Below are 23,187 nucleotides of genomic sequence, written 5' to 3' on the forward strand. Positions count from 1 at the left end.
ACCCTAACCTTAGCCTAAAGTAACCTCAATACACAGCCTACCCCTAACCTTAACCAGGACCTCAGTTTTTGATTCATTGGGACTGGGCTTTGGGCTCCATGAGGACAACTGGTTCTGACATGGTCGATATTTACAACAGAAAAGGTCCCGAGGAGATAACGGGTTCACACATACACAGGCTACGTGCGGACACGTCGCCCCTGCATCCTTCCGCAGCCCATGCGTGCAGCATGCACTTGTCATGCCCCATCTGAGTATTGAGAGGAGAGCAGGGAGGTAGGGTCGGCGGCGTCTTCTATATTTAACTCAAACTGGAGAGAGCTAGAGAGCTGGGTCTCTCTCTCTCTCTCTCTCTCTCTCTCTCTCTCTCTCTCTCTCTCTCTCTCTCTCTGTATGTGTGTGGTCGCTGTGACATACACCACAACCTCCCTTGGTTGCACTTCTACGGCTGCACGCAGCAGGCAGGACTAACTGTGGACAGGTAAGAAGACAGTGTCAACATGAGGAGAAGATGAAATCATTATTTAAATAGTTAAATTATTTCTTGTGCACTTTGGGAGGACCATACATTAAACACTTTCATTTTTATGTTTGCGCAACCTCGTGCGTAAAAAAATAACTGGTTCCGTGCGTAAAATTATAATAACGGGTAAAATCAGGCATGTTGGGCTGCGCTCCTCGGAAATCAAATCTAGTTTTCACTTCCGTATGCTGTTCTGGTGCAGAAGACCGACCTATATCGCATGCTGTACTGTCCCAGCTGATTCAAGTAGAGGATTTATTTATATTGCGAGGCCAAGCATGAGGTGAGTAAGCAGCCGCTTAGGTTTTGTAATTCAGTAATAACGTGATCGTTCTCGTTCTGTAGGGGTTATGATGTTAATCGCTGTGAATATTTTCCTCTCGTCCCTCTTTTAATGTGTTGACGTTATTGCACGTATCTTTCCCCACTGATTTCACATAGAAATCTTAACGCTACACCTCTATCTGTGATCATAATGTGAGCTACGTTTGTGGAGTATGTAGGGCAGGGGAGGTCAGCTGGACCTCTCCTCTCTCTCTGACACGCACCAGTAGCCAAATATGATACTCATAGTTTAAATGTCATGTGTTTGTTTTTGTGTCCTTGAGACTAAAAGTCTAGGTCAGTAGTGAAGCCATGTGTTCCTGGTTGGGTAAACAACACCAGGTGGTCATTTAGTAGTACCCTCTAAGTGACCCTCTGGCTACCATACTGTAACACTCAGCTGATTCACTTGTCCTGGGAAAACTGTTCTGCTTCTAGACTGATGACAAAGTGAAGCACACATCCAGCAATAACATTAATTCTAAATTTCAAAATAAATGTTTGCTTAGTATATTTCCCTCTGACACTTTAAAATCTTATAGAATAAACAGAATTTGTATGTGTTTGCGGCTTTTACCTATTGGTTTTAAAGGTCTCTGTCCTCTAACTGATGTTTTGCAGATAAAGTGGAGGCGGACGACTGCCTCTCGCCACACAAACCATGGAAGGACTCTACTTTGAAGTGAAGCCCAGAAAAGATGAATCGCACAGGCCCGGGAGCTCTGAGAAACCCCGCACTAATCTAACTTCAAACCAGCAGTCGTGTCCTTCATTTTCACATCTCACATCTTCCACACAGTCTCCTCAGAAACTCACCCGTGCTAGGGAGAGGACTGCAACATGCATAGGGAAGGTGGAGGGAGAGGAGGAGGAGGAGGAGGAGGAGGTACGATACAAACTGACATTGATTGGTTCTCTGCCGGTCCACCACCTCACCACCATGGCCATGCTGCCCTGGGTGGTGGCTGAGATCAGCAGGTCTCGGCCTGCAGAGAAGGATCCAGGCACAGGGTTGCAGTCTGCAGGGCCTGCAGCTGGAGAGTTGAGCCCTTCCACCTCGAATCAGACAGTTTTTCTATGTGTGTCGGCATCATGGGTGCGATGTGTATCCGTTCTGGGAGAGGGAGTTGTCTGGGACCCTCTAACACATACAGTGCTGTTTGAATGTCGTCCTCACCAGGTGACTAAGCTAATTCACAACAGCCAAGAACCCAACAGCTTTGGCTGCCTGGTCAGAAAGACACCAGACTGTGCCTGCTATGTCTTCCAGTGCCAGGACAGCACCAAGGTAGGCGTGTGTGGATTTGTGCATAAATTAGATGACATGAGACTAAAGACTAGTGTATTACTTATAATATGAAAGAGTAAGCATATTCTGAAACAACTATATCACAATAACAATCACAACTAGATAGCTGAGTCATAATATAAGCATGAAAGAATCTTACACAATGTCTTCTTAATAATAATAAGAAGAAGAAGAAGAAGAATCAAGAATAATCAAGAACAACAAACATGATGCCTCATGATTAGATCAGATCAATCTGTAGAGAATAGTTAGTTGTTTTTTTAATAAAGTGCAGATTGTGGAAAAGCTCTAAATATAACCGTGTGCCCCAGACTGAATCATCACTCCATATTCAGTGTCATATAATACCAATTATTATGATTTGTCAGCTATAAAAAAAAAATCCTGATAACCAACGCCAGACACCAGACTGACACAGGACAATCATAAGAGCTCCAAAGAGAGCAATTTGGCAGATGCACTGCGAAAATAAATGCAAAATAATTTCATAAGTCAAGGGAAACTGTCTCATAACTCAGGGGAAAATTAACACACCAACACCATCTTCATTTTATAAAAGTTCACAGCGATATGGCATGTCAGACCATAGCACAGATTGTAAGGAAGTACAGATTACAGTAACATGAGAAACACAACTCAGCCTGGGAACAATCTCCTTCTTATATTTAATCACAAAAAGCTGCCTGAGCCTTCAGTGTGACCGCAGCAGTATTTGTTATGACATCCCTCTGAGAGGAACTGGATCTGGCTTTGGCACTATTGCAGCCTATGTACACTGTGCTTTAACTCCATTCAACAACACCAACAAACATAAAATCCACAAACAATACATTGGCACAGTCTGCTGACCAACACACCCTGCTCTGACCTCTAATCCTTTCAACTCTCCTCCACATGGCGTGCTTTGCCAGCAGCCCCAGTGTGCACTGTAAAGCTGCAGCTGGTGTCAGAGTCGGTCATTTGACAGCATACCAGACTTAAAAGAGCTGTCCAAATCAGGGAGATGAAGACAATGGGAGATGTTAAATGAGAAAATAAATTTAAAAAAAAAAATAATAAATTAATCAAAGATGGCAGAATGCTTTATATTAGCATGGCCTTTATCTGTGAGTTTGTCTTGCTCTGAACCAGGTGCATGCACACAGGCTTGGGCTCACGTAACAAATAGGCTCCCACTATACGAGCAGCCGGCAGGAACTATGTGATATACTATAAATATAACTGTGTGTGTGTGTGTGTGTGTGTGTGTGTGTGTGTGTGTGTGTGTGTGTGTGTGTGTGTGTGTGTGTGTTTGTGTGTGTGCGTGCGTGCATGTGTTCATCTACTGTACACAGGCTGTTCACATGTTTTGGTGTGTGTATAGGTATTTGTCTGTGTGTGTTTGTTTTCATGACTGAGAGTAAATTGAGTTTGCTTTTACATCGACCAAGCAGGATGTAGAAGCATGTTACCATGGAGACCACTTCCTGTTGTGGCCCAGCGCCCGTTGTGATGTGTTTAATGTGGAGTTTGTGTGTGTGATAGTGTGTGTGTCTGTGTGTGTGTTCTCTTTTCAGCTCCTTCAAAAAATGTGACGGTGATGTCAGACTGACCACCTGTCGCTCTGGCTCTGTCACACTGGGCTTAGACACACACACACACACACACACACACACAATTACATGCATGCTGATTATGAATGCAATCCCCGGGCACTGCTGTGTGGCTTTGAATACTTGCTTTCACTTGAGTTTATTAGATGTTGTTAGCTACCAGTAAGTTCTTCTTATTCAATACAATAAATGTGCAAAAACTAGCTAGAATGGGAATCAAATGCAACACTGGCCTTCACACAATCAGATCTGTGAACATATTCTACAGGAAATACTGTACCACAAACACACACACACACACACACACACACACATACACACACACAAAAAATCACGCATCAGTGGTTAGTGTCTCTTTCAAGTGGGGGAGGTGATGGTAAAATAACATTTTCATACAATTAAATTTTCATCTTAATTTCAGGTTGTGCACGGATTCAAGTGTTTGTGTTATGGCTCACATTCAAAAAGAAAAGAAAAAGCTCCAGGAGAGGCTCAAATGTACTCTATGATAACAGGTGTGTTATGGGTCCTTGTGTACCTCTTTATCTACCATGAATTTCTAGAAGATTTGAAATGTGTTCTTCAAGGGGTTCAAAAGCATTACTGCAGTATTGATGTTGAAGTGCCACTGTGATTTCTTGTGGTTGGTCAGAGCGCCTCTGTGTGAGTTCAGCCATCCTGGTGAAGCTTTTTGCTGGTAGATAAAAAGATGCAGCTGGCAACAAACTAAGTGTGGACTGGAGGAGGGGTACGCAGTTGTCCACACCCTCCCCAGGTTAACAGAGTGAGTTACAAGCAAGACAATAGGATGGGGAAAACAATCCATTGGGAGAAACAGGGAAAAATCTAGAAACGTAGCACAAAAGAGATGCAAAAAGGTGCCATTTTAAATCTGTGCTGGACACTGCCCGAATGAAAAGATTGTGTATAATTCTGCTCAACACTTTTCTGAATTGTGTGAGTGTGTGTGGGCACTCTCCTATTATTTTTTTTGACCTTGAGAGTGAGGACGTCCTAGATGGTTCTGTTCCTCAAAAGTGAGAGTTAAGACTGTTTAAGTGTGAAGCGTTAAAGGCTAGGGAATACATTATGCCAGTAATGGTCCTCACTTGTATAGAAGTACAAACATATATGTGAGTGTATGTGAAAAAGTAAGAGAGAGCAAAGCCTGAAGAAGATAGGGGCTAACTGCTTAGCTACTCACCCAACCTATTTTTATTTGCACATAGAGATGTGGGACATTGCGTCTGTTACAAACATTGTTTGTGGTATAAAAAAAAAAAAACATTAGGACAAAAGGTGTTGTTAGTGCACATTTTAAGCTCTGCTCAAATAAAGAGGGGCTTCTCTTTTGTGTCAGGGGTCAAAAACTGTCTCACAGGGTCTGTGGGATTTCCCCTGCTGCTCCTGGAGTAGTAACTAAAAACACAACCAGCAAACAGCAACCACTGGGTGTCACCACTGACGTGTCACAAAGTTCACAATTTGTTCGTGTGAACATTTTTTTTTAAAGGATTTAGTGTTTGCAGTGGTTTTGTCTAATGTGGTTGCCAATTTGTGTTTTATTAGCCAATTTAATCACTGTTATGAGTACCTAATTATGTAATTATTTATTTAGTTTTTAGTTATTTAATAAGCTACGTTTTTAATTAAGTATTTTAATTGAATTTTGTTTTTTACTCTTGCTTAAATAACTATTCTGCAATTGAAGAGATGGTAATGACTAAAGATAAGATACTACATTTTTAGTTTTTTTGTCTACTCTGCACTAATTGGCAAGTTAAAGGCATGAGATTAGTTACAGAAAACTGAACATGAATGTAATTTTCTTTTTTTTTCTAAACTGCAATCCAAACCCAGTGTTTCATCTTCATTATATATTAGTAAATATTTATCAGACTACATGATACGCCATTCTTCCTCACCAATAGAGTTTTTTCTACTATCAAATGTTTAGTTTGTTTAGTTTAACTTTTCATTGAGTCTTACATCACCATGATGAACATGTATATGGCCTACAGTAGTTTCCCTACTATTTAATTTGAAGACATGTAAATGTGATGGATGCTACCCTGTCAAAGCAATCTACAATAGGAAGTGTGATCAGCTCTGCACTAAGGCTGTGGAGCTTGAAACACAACTATATAAATTGTGGAACAGAGGACCCTGACACAAAAACACAAAGTTCATTCCCAGTCCTCGTCCAGTCTCTGCAGTGTTTCCCAAAGGCATGCGTTCCTGCTTGATTGGCGGTGACTTGCCTGCAGACAGGAAATACTGTTTATATTCAGTCATAACAACGATGATAATCTACATCGTGTAACGGCAAACTGCATACCACCCAAAACTCTACCGCCTAAAGTTTGACTGCCCCGGGACAGGAACTGTGTCCACCCCAGTCTCTCGGCGTATTGGCGGATTCAGCTGGGTCAAGGTAACCGGAGTTAGCTGTATAAAAGACGGAAGTGTGTAGTGTTGCCTTCAAAATAAAAGCCATGAAAGCGCTGTGAGACCTTATATGTGATTGGAATTATTTTGCTTTGGAAGTTTTGAACAGGATGTGTTGTGGTTTTATAAAAGCCAACCTGACGCCTAACCGCAGGATCTTCGGCTTCAGGGAGCAAAATCAACTTTCCAATGAAATGATACAGAAGTGTCCCATACTGTCAGGACCGAGTCTCGGAGAAGTGACCACTCAGATTTTGTTTTTGTAAAGTTTATGGCGGATGGGATGAAAGCGCGACTCCAGCGGCTCAACCTGTTCAACGTCAAACAAGAACAGAAAGATGTAAGTTGAGTTTAAAAGCCGTGTTTGAGCGCTGTTGTGGGTTTGCCTGCCATGCTAAGTGGACAGTTAGCTAACGTTAACCGAGCATTAACATTAGCCAAATTAGCACAAGCTGTTGTTAGCCATATTCAACAAGTTAACTGTGGTTGACGTTAGCTGGGGGACTTCAACAGAGTAGCCGTTACGTGTTAAGTAACGTACTCTTTATGTAGTATCGACGCCGAATGAGGTTTTCACCATAGATACGATATTAACGTTTCCTTATTCAGCCAACTTCTTGACGTACAGGCTTGTCTTAGTGCCAAATATACCTGTGTGTTGCACCGTCTTAATAACAAGTGAAATGAATCATCGGGGCACCTTTTTCCTATGGTTTGGTTCTGGTGTCAGTACCACACCATAATTGGTCAAGAGATTTTTGGTTGGAAAGTGTCACCATTGAATGGTTGCTGATGACGAGCTAGTTGTAAACATTGAGGGTCTCTTAGACTTCTGCAGTTTTAGTTTAGTTTAGTTTAGTTTAATTTATTTGCACAGAAAGTACAGTAAGAAATTAAATAGTAAAAGATATATATATTGTACAGGAGAGGAAGGAAGCCCATTGGGCTTATACAAATTGTGTCCCTGCATTTCAGCCACTCATTAAAAACATACTAGGTACATAAAGCAATGCAACATCAAATAAACAAGAAACAGTTTAATTTGAGTTTAACAAAGTTAGCTAGATACATTTTAAAGTGTCTATTTGTCAAACATCCCCTAAAGTTGGAAGATGAAATTTGAATTGAACATTGAACAACTTTTGAAAACCCAGATATTCAATTAAATATCATTATATGACAAAGAGAAGTAGCAAATCCTCACATTTGAGAAACTAAAACCTGAGCATATTTGCTTGAATAATGACTGAAATAAGTAAGAGATTATCAAAATAATCAAGAAATTTGAGGTTAATGTCTTCAAATGTTTTGTTTTGTTTGACAAACAAAGATTTAGTTTACAAAGATATCAAATAAATAAAAGAATAAAATCCCCATATTTGATTAGATGGAACCAGCTTATTATTGAAGCTATGAAAACAATTATTTGATTGCCAATTCATTTTTTGTGATTAGACAAACAGATTAACTGACTGATTGTTGCAGCAGCTCAAATCACATCTAGAGAAGATTTATTATTGTTGAATAACTGCAAAACATAGTGGATATGTGTGGTTGGGGTCAGAATACTATTGTCAAGTCTTCACTGCTACTGGTTATTGATTTTTGAAGTAAAGTCAATTAAAGCTGAAACTAAATACTAATGGTCAGAGAACTGAGCAATCATGTAAGTAATTTTTTATGAAAAAGTTTTATGAAAAAAAGTTTTATGAAAAAAATTCAATTGTTCAGCTGCCAAAGTCAAAGACATCACCTTGGGCTCTCGGGTAATGATAGTAATTTTTCATATTTCCTAGTTTTGACCAAATGATTAATTGTAAAGAAAACAATAAGAAAATAATATGAAAATGTTTGTGTCAGAGAAACTCCACTGCACATCACAATGGGGAGGATCTCTCCTTTACTTCCTGTGTCACAATGTTGCTCAACCTGGTTTTTTGCTGCCCTGAATCATTCTAGTAATAAAACAGGGTTTTCCATCCTTGACTGGATGGTGTTGGAGCTGCTGGTTCTGTCGACAGTGGATTACTGACTGTCGTACCCTCTATAAAGCTGAGGACATGAAAATCCTGTCTGCTTAGCTGTTGTAAACACAAGCCAAATGTAGGTGTATGCAAGTGAGCGTGTGAGTGAGTCATGGCGATATCACCTCCAGAGCCATTGTACTTATGCCAGGATTTCACTCCTGGAACAGGAGGCAAGTAGTTTGGTACGGCATATTAGTCACAAAGTCTGTGTAAAGCTCTCTCTTCAGCAGTCTATCCCTAATGCTGGGTTTCACATACATGCCACCTTAAAGTCTTTTCCTAAAGTGAGACATACCATCACCATTTGGACTGCTGAATATCCGGGATAATGATCCTATATACAGTTGCTTCCTTTTCTTTCTTTTTTTTGGTTTTCTGATGAAGTGATGGTGACATAAATTGTAACAGGTGTAGGAAGCTTTTAATTGTAGACTAGTGATAAAAATTAGTTAGATGTGGTATGCTTGGGAGTATTACTTACTAGATTTGATTGAAAGTCGTTGATTTACAGAAATTCTCTGCCATCTCCTGACTGCCCTGTTTAAAGAGCATTAAAACTTCCCTAATTAAGACAACTGCTTCCTGTCGCAACTTGGAAAGTACCTGTTTTTTTTTTTTTGACAAAAACATACTTTCCAAAGTAATGTTAATGATGACCCAAATTATCCAAGAGAGACTGTAAAGCTTAGATTTTGAATCCCCTTTTTCCTTTTTGGCAATTCCCTGTTGTAATCCCTTGGTCTCACATGCTTTTCCCTCCCTCTTTTTTATGTGACTTTCCTCCCCTCTTCATGTGACACAGTCCTTGCACTGAAGTAAAAACAAGCCATTAAACCAGAGGCACCTTCCTGTCTCTATATAACTGACAGTCTATCCCTGTTACTTGTCAGCCTGTTTTTGTCTGTTTGCCTAGCAGTCTGTCTTTCACTTTGTTCATCCAAGGGTTTGCCTCACTTAGTCTCACCTGTTATCCTGTCAGTGTTAGAGCTACACCTAACACAGACTCTTTCAGTCTCCTCAGATGAGAGAGTGCATGGGTGTGATCTCTGAGCCTTACTGACCTAATTTATTCTTAGTTGAGAGTTCAGTCTGACTCAGCACAGCACTTTGACAACAAGCCCCTACATTGTGTCCCTGTTATCAGATTTGAATGAGTTTGTCATCTCTGTCTCGCTCGTCTTTGTGCTGTGAAGTGGCTCCTTAATCCAAATGGAGTGAGGTCAGTGTGTTGGACTCTTGTGGCTAACCATTTTCAATCACCCAGTGACACTTCCTGCTTTACAACTGCCCCCCCCCCCCCCCCACACACACACACACACACACACACACACACACACTCTTCACATTTTCCCATTTCTCTCTTGTGCTTCGCTTTCTGTTAGTGCTGCTTTTCATCTGCTATACGGCTTCTGAACTTTGAACCTTTTGAACGCTCCACAAGGCACAAGACCCAGGCACATGACCATGGGAAGTGCAGAAGTTGGACTTTTAGTTGGCCTGCCAGCGTTGTTGATTTTCGAGGCTGGCTGGTGTGTCATTGGGTTTTCATTTTTTACCTGGCATCTCTAGTCATGTGTATACAAATGAAACGACTATATTAAAGGTGGTCTGGCCAATTTGAACTACAGTGTTTTGATTTAAGTGGAGTATGTAAGTAATTTTTCTCTGAGTGTAGCTTTTGTACATATTTTACTCATATATTCATTAATAAAGATAATTTAATACAGTTAAAACTATGAAGTTACTCTTAGTATTAAATTAAGTTGTTAATTCTGTAAATCCACGTTCATGTTTTGGTGGTGAATTTGAATCGCATTGCTGTATTTTATCATCCATCTTTGTGGAGCAAACCTTTTGTCATGCCAGCCTGCTGCTGTTGAATAAATGTTGGGCACATGGCTATACTGGAAGCCCTCAACCCTATAAATAGCATAGAAGACCAGTTAGTTTATAAAGAGAGAAGCCAGATGTAGGCAAAAAAGTAGAGAAAGTTGGAGGGATGTAGAAGGCATTCATGAGTCAGTTCTGATATAGTCCCAGGGAATTTCTTCAATAATTTTAGCTCTGACCGTCCCGGTAGCTGACTATGCTCTTTATATGATCCTCACCTTTGACCCTTTTCCTCTCTTTGACAAATACTGAAAGGTTTATTTTGTCTGTTGCCCTGACTTGCAGCTTCTCGTTTACCGGTGGTACTTGCGTAACTTCCTTCTTTTCGAGGTCAGTACTACAGTAGTTCTGTGTAATTCTGGCCTGGTGAGAAAGACTATACTTGTTCAATGTTGTTCCTCTGTGAGAGGCCAAGTTTGTGGATCACAGCCTGAGGCTGTGTCCAGCTGCCTTCCTGTCTGAGATCAGCCTCATGTAAACGTTTCACTGAACAAGATACTGTGTAATGTGTGTCCATAGCTGAGGCTGCTCTCTGAGGAGCAAATCCTCCCTCAACTCCCCTTCTCTCAACTCCAAATCAGACGTTTTAGCCTTGTACAAGCAGTCTATAAAATGAAGGAAGTTGTAGGACTGGATGTTTAAAAGGGGAAGTATTGGAATAAGAAATCCAAGAACGAATGATATATGATGATGACATACAAAGAAATGTGTCAGTTGGTGATCATCACGGTTGGAGAGATCCATGGTAGTCTATCAGTTACTAGTCAGAATTTCTCAAAAACTGTTTATTTGTTTTCTCTCCTGCATCATCAGACAAACAGAAACAGTACACCTTCCATTGGAGCTGCAACAAATGATTATTTTTATTATCAATTAACATGTTGGTTATTTTCTTGATTAATCAATTGTCAAAATAGTTGACATTTAATTGTCTATTGATTCTCTAATGAATGAAATGACTTATTGTTTCAGCTTTACTTTCAGTTTTACCTCTCTCAAAGGAAGAAGCATGAAAAATATTAACTGTGATATTTTTCATGCGAAATAGCCATGTTTGTTATATTATGTGTTATTATGTGGACATATGGGGAAATTCAGAAAGAGGTTTCAACTGAAAATGGATTTGAGAAGGGAGTGACTATGAGAAAGTAGAAGAGGCTGATAACATCATCATGCTGAGCAGTTAAGGAGCAGCTATCAGCCAAAGAAAGCAGAGGGAGTTAAACTGGGGTAGGTGGGCTGCAATGAGAAAAGGCTAGACCAAGACAATAATGAAAACAAAGCCTCCTCCTCTTTATGGCTGTTGTGTATCTTTAATGCCAGAAGGACACAAAAGAGAGTGAAGGAGTAAGAGCAGAGGCACGAGCAAGGACGCAGTGTATTTATTGGTTCAAGTGTTTCAGATAATCAAAGAGTGAAAACAGAAGGAAAAGGAAGGGGTAGATGGAGGGGAGAAGGCAAAACAGAGAGACATCTGTTGTTAGTGGACAGATAGCAGACTTCTCTCTCATGCCAGCGTGATTAAAAACAAGTAGACACTAGAAGCTCGAGGGTGAGAAACATGGTGTCTGGATGCGGAGTGTATGTGAGTTAAACAGGCAGTGAATGAATAAATGAAGCTGTAATTAAAGAGATAGTAGAAGGAGATGGGAGCTGCAAGATGTATTTGAGTCCGTGGGTAAAGGATGGCAAAGACATTTTAAATGAAAGATGCATTTAATGAAAAGAATTGTTGCACCGCTGCTGGAGTAAGAAGGTTTGGAATTAGTCATGGGCTAAATCCTTGATTGTTTTTTTTGTTTTTTTTTGTAGAATCAGCAATATTGGTCTTCATTCATTGAAAGCTTGTGCCTGTATGCACCTGATCTGTTAAACTGGGCAGACACTGTACGGATTTGGCCCAATTTAGCCCCAGAGTCACAGCTTCTATGTATTCTATGTAATATACCTGGTATGGTTAAATATCATGTGTCACATTCTACCACAATGTTACATGATCGGATCTATCATTATGTTTCTGTGTATGTGAGCATTACTTAAGAGTTTTATTCGACATGGAAACGAGCTAGTAGGACGTACATTTGTCTTTCTCTTTATAGCGCTGTTTAGTTATGAGTCTTGTCTTTGGAAGTGAGCCCCTTGTCTTCACAACATGTCGTGTTTATGAAAGCAGCACAGAGCAAATTATGTCTAAAAGTTGCACTTAGAAACAATATAAAGTAAAATCTAAAAGCTCACAAATGTTGTAATTGTGAGTAATATCTGTAGTATGTGTGATTGAAATTTGTGTTGGAGCTGAGCATGCCTTAAGTTTACTAGTGGAAGCTTTTTCTTTTACGTTTCTGTTTCTTTGTCTGTATATCTCCTTCTCCCTTTTTCCATTCTGTTGACTTTAAAGGACCTTAGATCGTAGAGAGGTTGAATCTACCTTTATTGTACCCATGGTAGCTTCATCAGGAGAGCAGAATAGAGCAGAGTATTGGTCACATTTTAACACAACAAACCGGCCAACAAACCGGGCTACATACCCATCTGAAAAAGAAGAATGCATGGTTTAATGTTTTTTCTTTTCATCCTCTCAGTCAGTCAGTGTACAGCAGGCCAAATTTCTCAGCCATTGCTCAGTGTCTTCAGGAATATATTACAAAATAGCTTTTAGATTGTGTGTATACTTTTGTAAGGCTACCCCATCCTTTGAATGTCTCATTTTAATACCTCACCTACTTCTAAAGGCTCATGGAGAAGGGAAACAGTCTGAAGATGTAAAAACTCCAGTAACACTTGTAGTATAAAGGCAGGTATTGTTTTGATAGAAGAGCAGGAGTAAGCACACCTCATGCCGAGGCAAGACACAGCGCAACCCAGCTGGAAGTTTGTCTATGTGACTGTAGATTTAGTAGCTGTTCAGGCATCTCGCATTAATGACATCACTGATGTGTGACTCAACCACTGTTTCTGCTTAGCTCGTCTACTTCCTCCTTTTTGTTCCCTGGTCTGGTACAATGCCACTGTGGTTTAGCAAACTGGGCCCACAATAGCAGAAGCATGTGTATTGTGTGTTGGTAGTAGGCTGTTGTTGTCATAAGCATTAAACCCCCAAGGTAAAAAAAAAAAAAAAAAAACAAAGTTTAGGTCAAACATGTAGATTTCAAAGGACAAGAAAAGGCTGTAAAAATAGGCTGTAGAAATAGAATTGCAGCAAGTAAAAGAAAGTTATTTCAAACAACTCCTGGATCAAACTGTTATTACACCCTCTGACGCATTATTACTGCAGGAGGTAGTACTGTATATTATTATCAGAGTGGTGCGAAAAAGTCTAAAAGTAACAAAGGAAGACCTACTGGTTGGTCAGGGGTTCATCACACAACAAGATAATGACCCCAAACATTAGAAGGAAAGAACTAGACTGTGGCTTCACATGATGGAAGACCAGCACAGTATCCAAACTTATACCTTATCGAGCTGGTTTGGGATGAGCTGGACAAAATGTGAAAGCAAAGATAACTGCAAGTGCAACACATTTGTGGGAACGTCTGCAACAGTGTTGGTAAGAATTTACTAAAAAATGTTTCTTTTCCATTGTCGAAAGAACACTGTGTGCTTAGCTGCTGAATCAGTCCAAAATTGAGATGGCTTTCAAAACAAGCATTAACAAATTATTACATTATTTATCATAATTAACTCAAAATGCCAGTGGTTCACACAATCATGGGACAACATTTTCTTTAATCTGTGTGTTACTGGAGCTTTAGTTAGTTTGAGTTTTCGCTGTATAATCAGCATTTAGACACAGTGTTGATGTTGCAACTATAGCCAATTATGAGCTACAAATCAATAGAACACATTGTCCTTGCTGTGTATAAGAAGGATCACCAAGTGCAAATGTGTTTGTAACAAAACACAGTACAGGTCATCAGTGCTTGTCTAGCCAGCAGACCAGAATATGGCTCTATGAGTGTTTACAAATCAAAAGGAACTCATGGTACAGGTTTTTACTGTGTTGCTGATGCTATTATTTTGAATGTCTGTGGAGATGATAACCTACATGTTAGATATCACCTTTTTAAGTTTTCACAGTGTCATTATTTCTGCTTTACTTTTTAGTGGCTGTTGACCTTTTGTTCAGAGCCTGTTTATCCAATCTCTCATAGCCTCTTTTTTTATTCTTTAAGCACTCTTAAACTTCTGTCTGCTTGTCTGTGTTTAAAATTGGCAGGAGCAATGTGTCAGACTGCTTTAATGGTCATGGAAATCCTCTGTTGGTCATGGAAAGAGTGGTAATAGAAAAGGATTTTTATGTGAGTGAGAGCCCTGAGTTACAGTTCATTTGCTCTTGCCTATCCTCATTCAACCCTCAATAGCCACTTATCAGCAGATTTTGCTTAATCATTTACAAATTAACAGAATATATGTAATAACAGGGATTGGGCGTTATCTCACACAGCAATTATTGTGTGTGTGTGTGTGTGTGTGTGTGTGTGTGTGTGTGTGTGTGTGTGTGTGTGTGCGTGTGTGAGCGTGCGTGCGTGTGCGTGTGTGTGTGTGTGTGAGAGAAAGAGAGAGAGAGAGAGAATAATGAACCATCCAATCTTTACGTAAATATTTAGGAATCCAATAAAGCTTTTTCTGCTGTTTCCAGTGCTTCTTTCTCACACAGGCTTGCATCTGTGAATTGTGGAAATTTGTTTTTATATAGACTATATTCACAGCCAAGTAATACAACATCAGCATAATACGTGACCTCTGTAATTATTGGGGTTTCCTGAATCAAGTTTATGAATGTCAGCGAGTGTGTTTAGTGAAAGTTTTCAACTTGGCATGTTCCATTTTTTTGACAAGCTGCTATAGTTTGACTTTTGGATCCATTTGGGATTTCAGCCAGAGACACTGTGTTTGTAGGGACAGAAAGACAGGGCTATTGTGTACAATACATGAATTACATGTATTCTAGGATTACAGAGGCCTTTCCAAAAAAATAAAATGCAAGTGGTAGTATCTCATTGCATATGATAATTTAAATACAATATTATAAAAATGTGTCATATTTTAGAAATATGGCCATTTCTATGTGAAATATGACTTCTACCCTTCTCTCAAGATTTGGTTACTTAAATGTATAAATTTTTTAAAGCTTATGATTTAATATTGATATTTATTAATTAATTCATTAAGTTAATGGTTGATATTTTTACAATGGGTCAAATAACTACATAAAATGTGAAAGTGGATTCATGATCAATTATCAAATGACTGCATTTCCCCTGAACTTTTTTTTTTTTTATCGTCTTTCAGCTCATTGTTTTTGGCTTTTATGGCTGCAGCGAGCAGCTGTTTTTAGCAGCAGGCACATGAAATGAGCAACTAGCTGGTGAACATATGGGAAGTATTTAGCTATTTAAGTGCCAGAAATTTCCCTCAACAGATGATGTAGACAAAACAAAGCTAGAAGGAGAGTGAATATTGAACTTACATTCCCCAGGCTGCCAGAAACACAACTCACATGAATGCTAATATACTGTAGCTCCATGTCTGATAGATATGTAAATATGCGTCTGTTCACGAACATGTTAAGCACAGCAACTTAATAAGGCGAATAAGGTGTCAGTGTCTATAGCGAAGTGGCCAAAAAGATAGATTATTGCTGCTTTAAGATTTAGGTAAAGGACGTTGCCTGTCGAGCAGGTGCAGACGGGCTTTGCAGTAAACAGCTGCTGCGATGTCTGGCCCCCGAATGGGACCTCTTTCGGGTGAACAAGTCAACAGCATTTTTTGCCTTTACATTTGAACTGGTACTTTAAATCAATGTAATATTGCCAGTTTCAATTTCTTTTATCAGTGTTTTTATGATCGCTCTGCAAAGTTAGTGTATAATGTGTGTTTTTGTTGGAGCATTGGCGTGAATTTGCTCTCCTTTTCTTCAGTCAGTGGTATTTTGAGTCTCTGTCACAATGTGTTTGTGGCTGTGTGCCTACCCCTGTTTTTGTCTCGATATAAACAGTGGCATGCTGAGAGCATTTAGCTTGCACACAAAAATCTAAAATACACACAATATAAACATATCAAGATGGAAATACTGGTAAATATCCAGTTTTAGGTTTTTATTTTTTTAACAGAGAAAAAATGGGTAAGCAAAGTTTATAGGGAGATAGTGAAGAGGTAAAAGGGAAAGAAAGGAATCAAATAAAGGGAATGTGAATACAAAATCTGCTTTGAGACAAAAGGTCCCAATTTGGCTTCTTTTCAATGCCGGAAGACATCACAAGGGATGCTGTATTCCAGGGAACCATAACACACATTACACCATATGGCAGGTTAGATCATGGTGAGGTGTGGTATCTACTTTGATAAATGGAAAAATTGTGTTCCAAGCAGTATTTCTTTAGATTTTATTTCAGTGTCCACTATTGCTACTCTGTGCAGCCACATGTTTCTGGACATGTGCCCTCAGTGCTGGGACAGTGTGAGCGCCCAGTCAGATTCCACCATTCAGAAATGAAGAGGGCCGTTAATGTCTGTTACCTAAAGAGACAGACCTGAAGAGATACCTAACTGTCATATGCAGCTCTTAGGTGTATGTGATCACATTAGAGAGTCTTACTACTATAACTACAACAGAGGCGGTTTTGTGTACTTGTGTACTGGCAGGTATTTATATGTGTGACTGTCGTCAAGGTTATACTCAGATGTATGTGATCATATTCACAGACTCTCAACACCCAGTTTTCTTCCTCAGTCCCTATCTGTTAGTTTAGTATAACTGTAAGTTGGCCAGCTAAAATGTTTCTTCATAGTTGTTACAAGTTCTTATCTTTTTCTCACTGTCTCTCCAGGTCCCTGAGATCATCAGTACGTTGAGGCAGGCTGGCAAGAGCTCTGCACGCAACAATGATATCACCACCATTTCCAACAAAACTTCCACCAGAGGCAGTGACCCCTCTGAACCATGTTTTTCTTATCTCTCCGCAACGACAACTTCCGCAGCCCCCATCATTGCTGTGTCTCCGACAGCTTTTGCCAAAAAGTTTGAGGTGCTGTTTTGCGGCCGCGTGAGTGTTGCTCACAAGAAAGCCCCACCCGCCCTCATTGATGAGTGCATCGAGAAGTTTAGCCAGTTACATGGCTCAGGGACGACCGATAAAGGAGGAAATGTTGGGGGATTAGTTGGTGGGCTGAGGAGGGCATTAACCTTCCAATCCAATGGACTGGGAAGTGGTGCTGTTGGTAATGGTTCTGCAGGGAGCCCCACCACCGGGAAGCGCCCTGTCCTGTTCAAGCGAGACCCCAGCTTTCCCTGCCTGCAGGCCCTGGATGAGAACGGACTCTCACCTGAGATTTCTCACACCAACACTACTGATGCACTTGCCCGCTCTGCTGAAGTACAGCCCACCAGCCTGCGGGAGAACAGGACCATGCTGTTTACGGTAACTCTCAGAAATCTGCTCTTTAAACTCTGTGCTGACGTGTGAGTTACAACGTGACTGAGTGAGCGGTGCAGCAGTCTCATTTGTGCATGGCAGTCCTGATAAGCCTGGTCCAACTGTAAAATAACATCAGTCTCTTTGAAGGTATTTTATATGTTGCATTGAGTTAAGTGATGCCTTTGTCACTATGAAGAATAAACAGAAAATGTTGTGGTTGATTTCCGAACCAAGGCTGCTGTAAATGTAGTTTGTTAATAGACACTGTAACCATCATTCTGGTGAGAACAGTTATACATTTCTTGTATTCTTAACAGATTAAGATTATACCATGATAGCTAGTTAGTTGGTTTATTTAATTAAGTATCACAATACAGTTATGTAAATAACTTTACATAATCAAATAGAAACATGTCCAATATTCCTCATACAATAAAGTTCTGTCAACACATCAATAAAATTAAATTACCCAGTCCACTACTGGTTAAAACCAGAATCGCATCATCTTTTCACAGTTTAGTTATCACCCACCATAGAAAAATTTTAACAAAGGCAATATTGCAAAACACACTGCTTTTCAAATGAGAAGTCTTTCGTCCAGCTCACACAATGGTTTTCTCAGACGTCTGTTGAGAATAAGAGGAGTACTTTATAGTGTAGTAAAGTGCAATTTTGGACTCTCTAAATGACAAGGCCTAGAACACAGTCACTCACAAAGGACAGAGAGGAGAGAACAACGAGAAAAATATAAATCCCCTAATGACTCAGCAAGATTGAATGCTGAGTGCTGCTCAAAATGAGCCCGGTTGCACTCCCCTAATTGACCTTTATTTGACCTCTACTGACCTCCTGCCAACAGGAGTTTTCCTGTTTGTCCTTCAGACAGGAAATGTTGACCGCTGGCACAGGAACCACCAGTGCCTGTTGCTGTCTTCCTCAGCAGATACAGCAGACATACTTTTGACATTGATGATACATCCTACTGCTGCCATGGATAGCAGTCAAAATTACGTCATCCCGGTTGCATCATCCCCTCATTTTTTTCTCCTTAGTCTTGAAGAGACAAATGAAACCCCCTTTTCTTCTAGAAAGAGTCTGATTATGTGGTTCATATTTGATACAGAAGGACAGTGCAGGAGAATAGCTGTGCTCAGAGTTTCACTTGTGAGTTAACAGGCTTGTTTATAATGCACCACTGACTCCCTTCTTGAGGTTTAGGCGTGATGGTGACTCATATCCTAATGATGTTGAGAACAGGAATATCCCCTAAAGATGAATTGTCGAAAATGCGCTGGTACTTTTTGAGCATAAATAAATAGATAAATAACTGCCTCATTTGACACATTTGACTGTTAAAAAAATATTATTTTTAGCTTTTCATTTATATCATTCATCAATCACTGATCAAGGTTTGTAGTTGCAGCTCAGTTCAATGTGAGAAACTGGGACTACTTTGTGTTGTGAGGTTCATTGTTGGTGTCAAAACCACAAAAAAAAACTCACCTCACACACAACCTATGAAAACACATCCATATACAGAGTCTAACTGTATTTCCTTTGTCTTTTAGGTTGGCAGGTCTCAGATCTTCTTGGTTAGTCCAGACACTAAGAAAGTTGCCATAGAGAAGAGTTTCAGAGAAATCTCCTTCTGCTCACAGGTATAAAGCACTGGAATTGTACATACTGTTTAAACTGTCTGTATATGTCTGTATGTGATTTTAAAACTATCATTCATGTCTTTCCAGGGTATTCGTCACGTGGATCATTTTGGCTTCATCTGCAGAGAAACAGTGGAAGGAGGGAGCTGCCACTTTGTTTGCTATGTCTTCCAGTGTACAGACGAATCACTGGTGAGATGGTGTCATGTGCATTGTCATCTCCACTCATAGTTTTTCAAAGTAACAATTGGCAAGGCACAAATCCTAATAGGCATATATTCATTTTTAATACACTTATATACACCTAGAAAATACTTTTTTGTAACTGTTTGTATGAATATAATTCTCAGTGGAGTTATATGTATTTCCCGTTGCCAATTCTCTTATATTTCCCTATTAGTGCTTCCCACTCAGTTTTAGTATTTAATCAGCCCACTCAGTTTAGTTTAACACTTCGCAAGTTTGCTTTGGATTTAAATTCGAGTGCTACACTGCATGAAGCTGGCATTTGTTACCAATGTTGTTTTCTAATGGTCGAGAGTAAATGCTGCTCTTAATTCTATAGACTTGTGACTCAATGACTCTGTGTGCCACTGAGTCATCGTGTGCCTGTGTCGACACAAGCCAAATGGACTGTCAGGTTGATGAAAAGCGTCGGTCATTAGATGGATGTACTGTACTGTATAGATGGCAGCTACTGTTGCAGGGGGATTAGTTCGTATATTATTTTTTATATAGTCACTGAACCTGATATTGCTGCCACAGAAAACAACCTGTGGGGAAATACTGCATATCTTTCTCTTTGTTACATGTAATGTATTTATTTATTGTGATATATTTTTTACTTCTGCCAGTTTTATACCACATACAAATTCTCACAGATGTCCCACATATATTAAAATTTATCTTGAATTAGGAAATGAGAGTTCTAGGCATAGTAACAGAATGGAACCCTGAATATTTAAAGTCTTTCAATATTTAAAATCTCATTTGGTGGTGTGGGGTGAATTTGTTCTAATAATTGTTCTACAGTGTAATACGGCTTTGAAAGAAGCCAATGTAAATAAATACAGGTAGAAGCAAACTGATGCACTTAAAAATTATTGAAGGTTGCATGACGAAAGAACAGATGAAAGTGCTGTTATTTGCTCTTGCAGGTGGACGAGATCATGCTGACTTTGAAGCAGGCGTTCTCTGTGGCAGCCCTGCAGCAGAATGCAAAGACCCAGAGCCAGCAGTGTGACAGCTGCCCCATGCAGCAGCTCCACAGGCTGTGTGAGAGGATAGAAGGTAGGAAACGGTCCCTGGTCTCCTTGACAGCGCATGAGTGAAAAATGAAGAAGCTATAAAGAATTATAATTGGTTACACAGATTTATTTGACAACGGTAAAAGTAAATGCAAGGCTGCGGCTACCCAGTCCTGCCATATAGTTAAACTGTCAAGGATAAAAACACATCAACACAAAACACATCGTGGCCCTCTTAAGGGGAGAGAAGGGTAAGATGGCACATAAACACAAGTTGGAGATTTACACTGCAGTCTGGGTGTGGAAGTCATATCGATATTGATTGTCAAATTCATACAGCTTAGTATACTTGTAGAATAAAAGAGCCATTCTGTTCAGCCATTTGTACATTTAGCACTTTAAATCCAGCAAAGAAATTAACTATTTTAATACAGCGCTAAAAGGCTGAGCCTACAGCTGCATTTCATAAATATTTGATGTACGTATCAAATGCGTCTGCAAGTTGACATGAATGAGATGGATGAAAGAAGGAAAAGGACAGATATAGCCACTGCTGCAGTGTGATCTAGACAGAAACAGCACAGTTGTCAGCTGGACACCCAACTGCCATATTGAAAATGTTACAAAACCATCTGACAACCGTAGAGGCACAAGTGGTAATTTAGTAAGAATCTAGGTAACTGTTGGCCGTGATAATAGCATTACATACGAACCATTTCAAGTTTCCTGGTTTTCAAGTTACAATGTACCAAGAAGCTATCCGGTGCATTTAAAGCATTTAGAAAAGTAATAACTGTCTAAACATTTGAATCGATCAGCAACAGCCTATTGCTGGAGCTCTGAATGTACTGAGTAGTTAAACAGTGTGATAACCTTGTCAGATTCAGCTGTGTTTTGACTCTTTAATGTTATTGTACTTTATCCAGTGTTTACATACAGTACTAGTACATGTTTACAATATATACAGTATATATATATACTATAACTTTGCTTTGTTGGTCTATTCTGTACGTATGATATTTATTGCATGTCGGCTGCTCTTCCTGAGAGTTTTGTCTTTTTTCCTCAATTAAAGGGTTTTTTGGGACGTTTCTACTTGTCCGATATAAGGACAGATTGTGGCCTGTGCTGTAAAGATTGTCCACTAAGGAAAATTTGTGATTTGAGATATTGGGTTATATGAATAAAATTGACTTGTATCTTATAGTATCACGGTAACGGTAGTCAAACTGTTTTGGTATACGTATCTTATACAGTATCAGTCATTCATTTGTGGGGCATATTCTGGCTGTTACATTAATCGGAGTTTGGATGCCATGGTGTATGAGTTGCTGTGGCTGATAAGGTTTTCATTTCTTAACATCTCTGATCATTTAATATGATGTGTGAAATGCTGAGACATAAGTAATGTCCAGGTATTGATGGTTTAGGTCTAATGGAGGCAGAGTTGATATGTTGATTGTGGCAAGGTTGATTTATTTTTTTACATGCTCACAACAAATAGCTCCTTTAATTTAGTTTTTTTTTTTGTCTAATTGTAACAAATGTATTCATACTTTTTATTTATATAGATAACTGCATCCATTAGGCATTAGGGTATACTAGATACTATGCTACTGAATAATGTGACCAAGATACCAGGACACTAGGATGATACAAACATGCATCTGCTATTATGTAAAACAAATATGAGGTGAGCCTAGCTTTGCCTTTTAATGTATTTTAAAACTGTATTTGCATCATTTTCAGGTCTACACCCATCTAAAACCAAACTGGAGCTTCAGAGACACTTGGCCACTCTGGACAATCAGGAGCAAGCATCAGTCTTTGAAAACACTATGGTAATGTGTCTGTTCTGTCTGTGCACCTAAAGAGCAATGTGTGAATTCCTAGAGCTCCCTTTGAGGTGACTGCAGCAAGATAAGAAACCAGTCAGTCTGCAGTTTTGTACGTTCAGCATGACTGAATCACTGTAGAATCACAAGATTTTCATGTGGGGGTTTACAGTGACGCATTCGTCCTGCTTTACACATGACTTAAATAAATCTGACACCTCTTTATCTCAGTTTTTTTTTTCTCTCTTTAGCTCACTTAATGTTATTGTGTCTTTTCCAGAAACAACAGTGCAACTGATTGATTTAGTACTTCTATTTAACTGTTGGAAATCAATAATGTCTTTGGATCTAGTGATGTCAAAAGCAAACGTATTAGAAGTGGTAAAAGAAGAAGAGATGAGTACCCACAAACCCACTATGACTCAGCTGACATCTGCTGGTGATACAGCTGAACTGCAACACTGCAGCAGTGTGTAATGTGTAAGATGTCTCTGTTAGCACAGCAGTTTATGTGTCTCCTGACCTTGGAGATTATCTGTCTTTATCTTAGCGACCTGCGCTATAACAGCATGACGTTTCCACCACAGTCAGGCAATGTAATGTAATTGTGTTTTACAGTCAAAAAGCTTCTGATTTGTAAGGTTTTTTTTTTTTTATAATAGCTGTTCCTCACATCACTTATATTTGCCAGAGTTGAATAAATATGAATTAATTTAAAGAATGTATTTGTGTTTGTGTGCTCCAGAGGGCTCGTCCTAAGAGCGATCAAGAAGAGAATGAGTTGGTAATGGCCTCACTGAGGAATCTCTATGAGGAGAGACAGAGGAGTCATCAGCACACATTACCTGGAGATGGCAAACAGGTAACTTTTGCACCTATATAATGTGCATCCACAATCTAACAGCTCTGTCTTTGC

The 23,187-nt window shown here is 39.5% G+C and overlaps 1 protein-coding gene across 4 annotated transcripts in view; it reads left to right on the forward strand.

Moving 5' to 3' along the window:
• Window positions 1–264: 264 nt before the first annotated feature.
• Window positions 265–23,187, forward strand: part of tbc1d1 (TBC1 (tre-2/USP6, BUB2, cdc16) domain family, member 1) — a 47,742-nt gene continuing 24,819 nt past the window's right edge. The window contains exons 1-8 of one of the 4 annotated variants that reach the window (XM_056371682.1): window positions 265–481; window positions 1,469–2,135; window positions 16,944–17,534; window positions 19,100–19,189; window positions 19,277–19,381; window positions 20,347–20,479; window positions 22,186–22,277; window positions 23,017–23,133. In XM_056371682.1, coding sequence (XP_056227657.1) covers window positions 1,509–2,135; window positions 16,944–17,534; window positions 19,100–19,189; window positions 19,277–19,381; window positions 20,347–20,479; window positions 22,186–22,277; window positions 23,017–23,133 — 1,755 coding nt within the window. In that variant the 5' untranslated portion in view covers window positions 265–481; window positions 1,469–1,508. Of the gene's footprint in view, window positions 482–661; window positions 807–1,468; window positions 2,136–6,357; window positions 6,537–16,943; window positions 17,535–19,099; window positions 19,190–19,276; window positions 19,382–20,346; window positions 20,480–22,185; window positions 22,278–23,016; window positions 23,134–23,187 lie in introns of those variants that run through there. The other 3 variants (XM_056371684.1, XM_056371683.1, XM_056371686.1) reach the window with 3 other exon arrangements.

The sequence above is a fragment of the Seriola aureovittata genome, chromosome 3, assembly GCF_021018895.1.
Source record: "Seriola aureovittata isolate HTS-2021-v1 ecotype China chromosome 3, ASM2101889v1, whole genome shotgun sequence".
NCBI lineage: Eukaryota > Metazoa > Chordata > Actinopteri > Carangiformes > Carangidae > Seriola > Seriola aureovittata.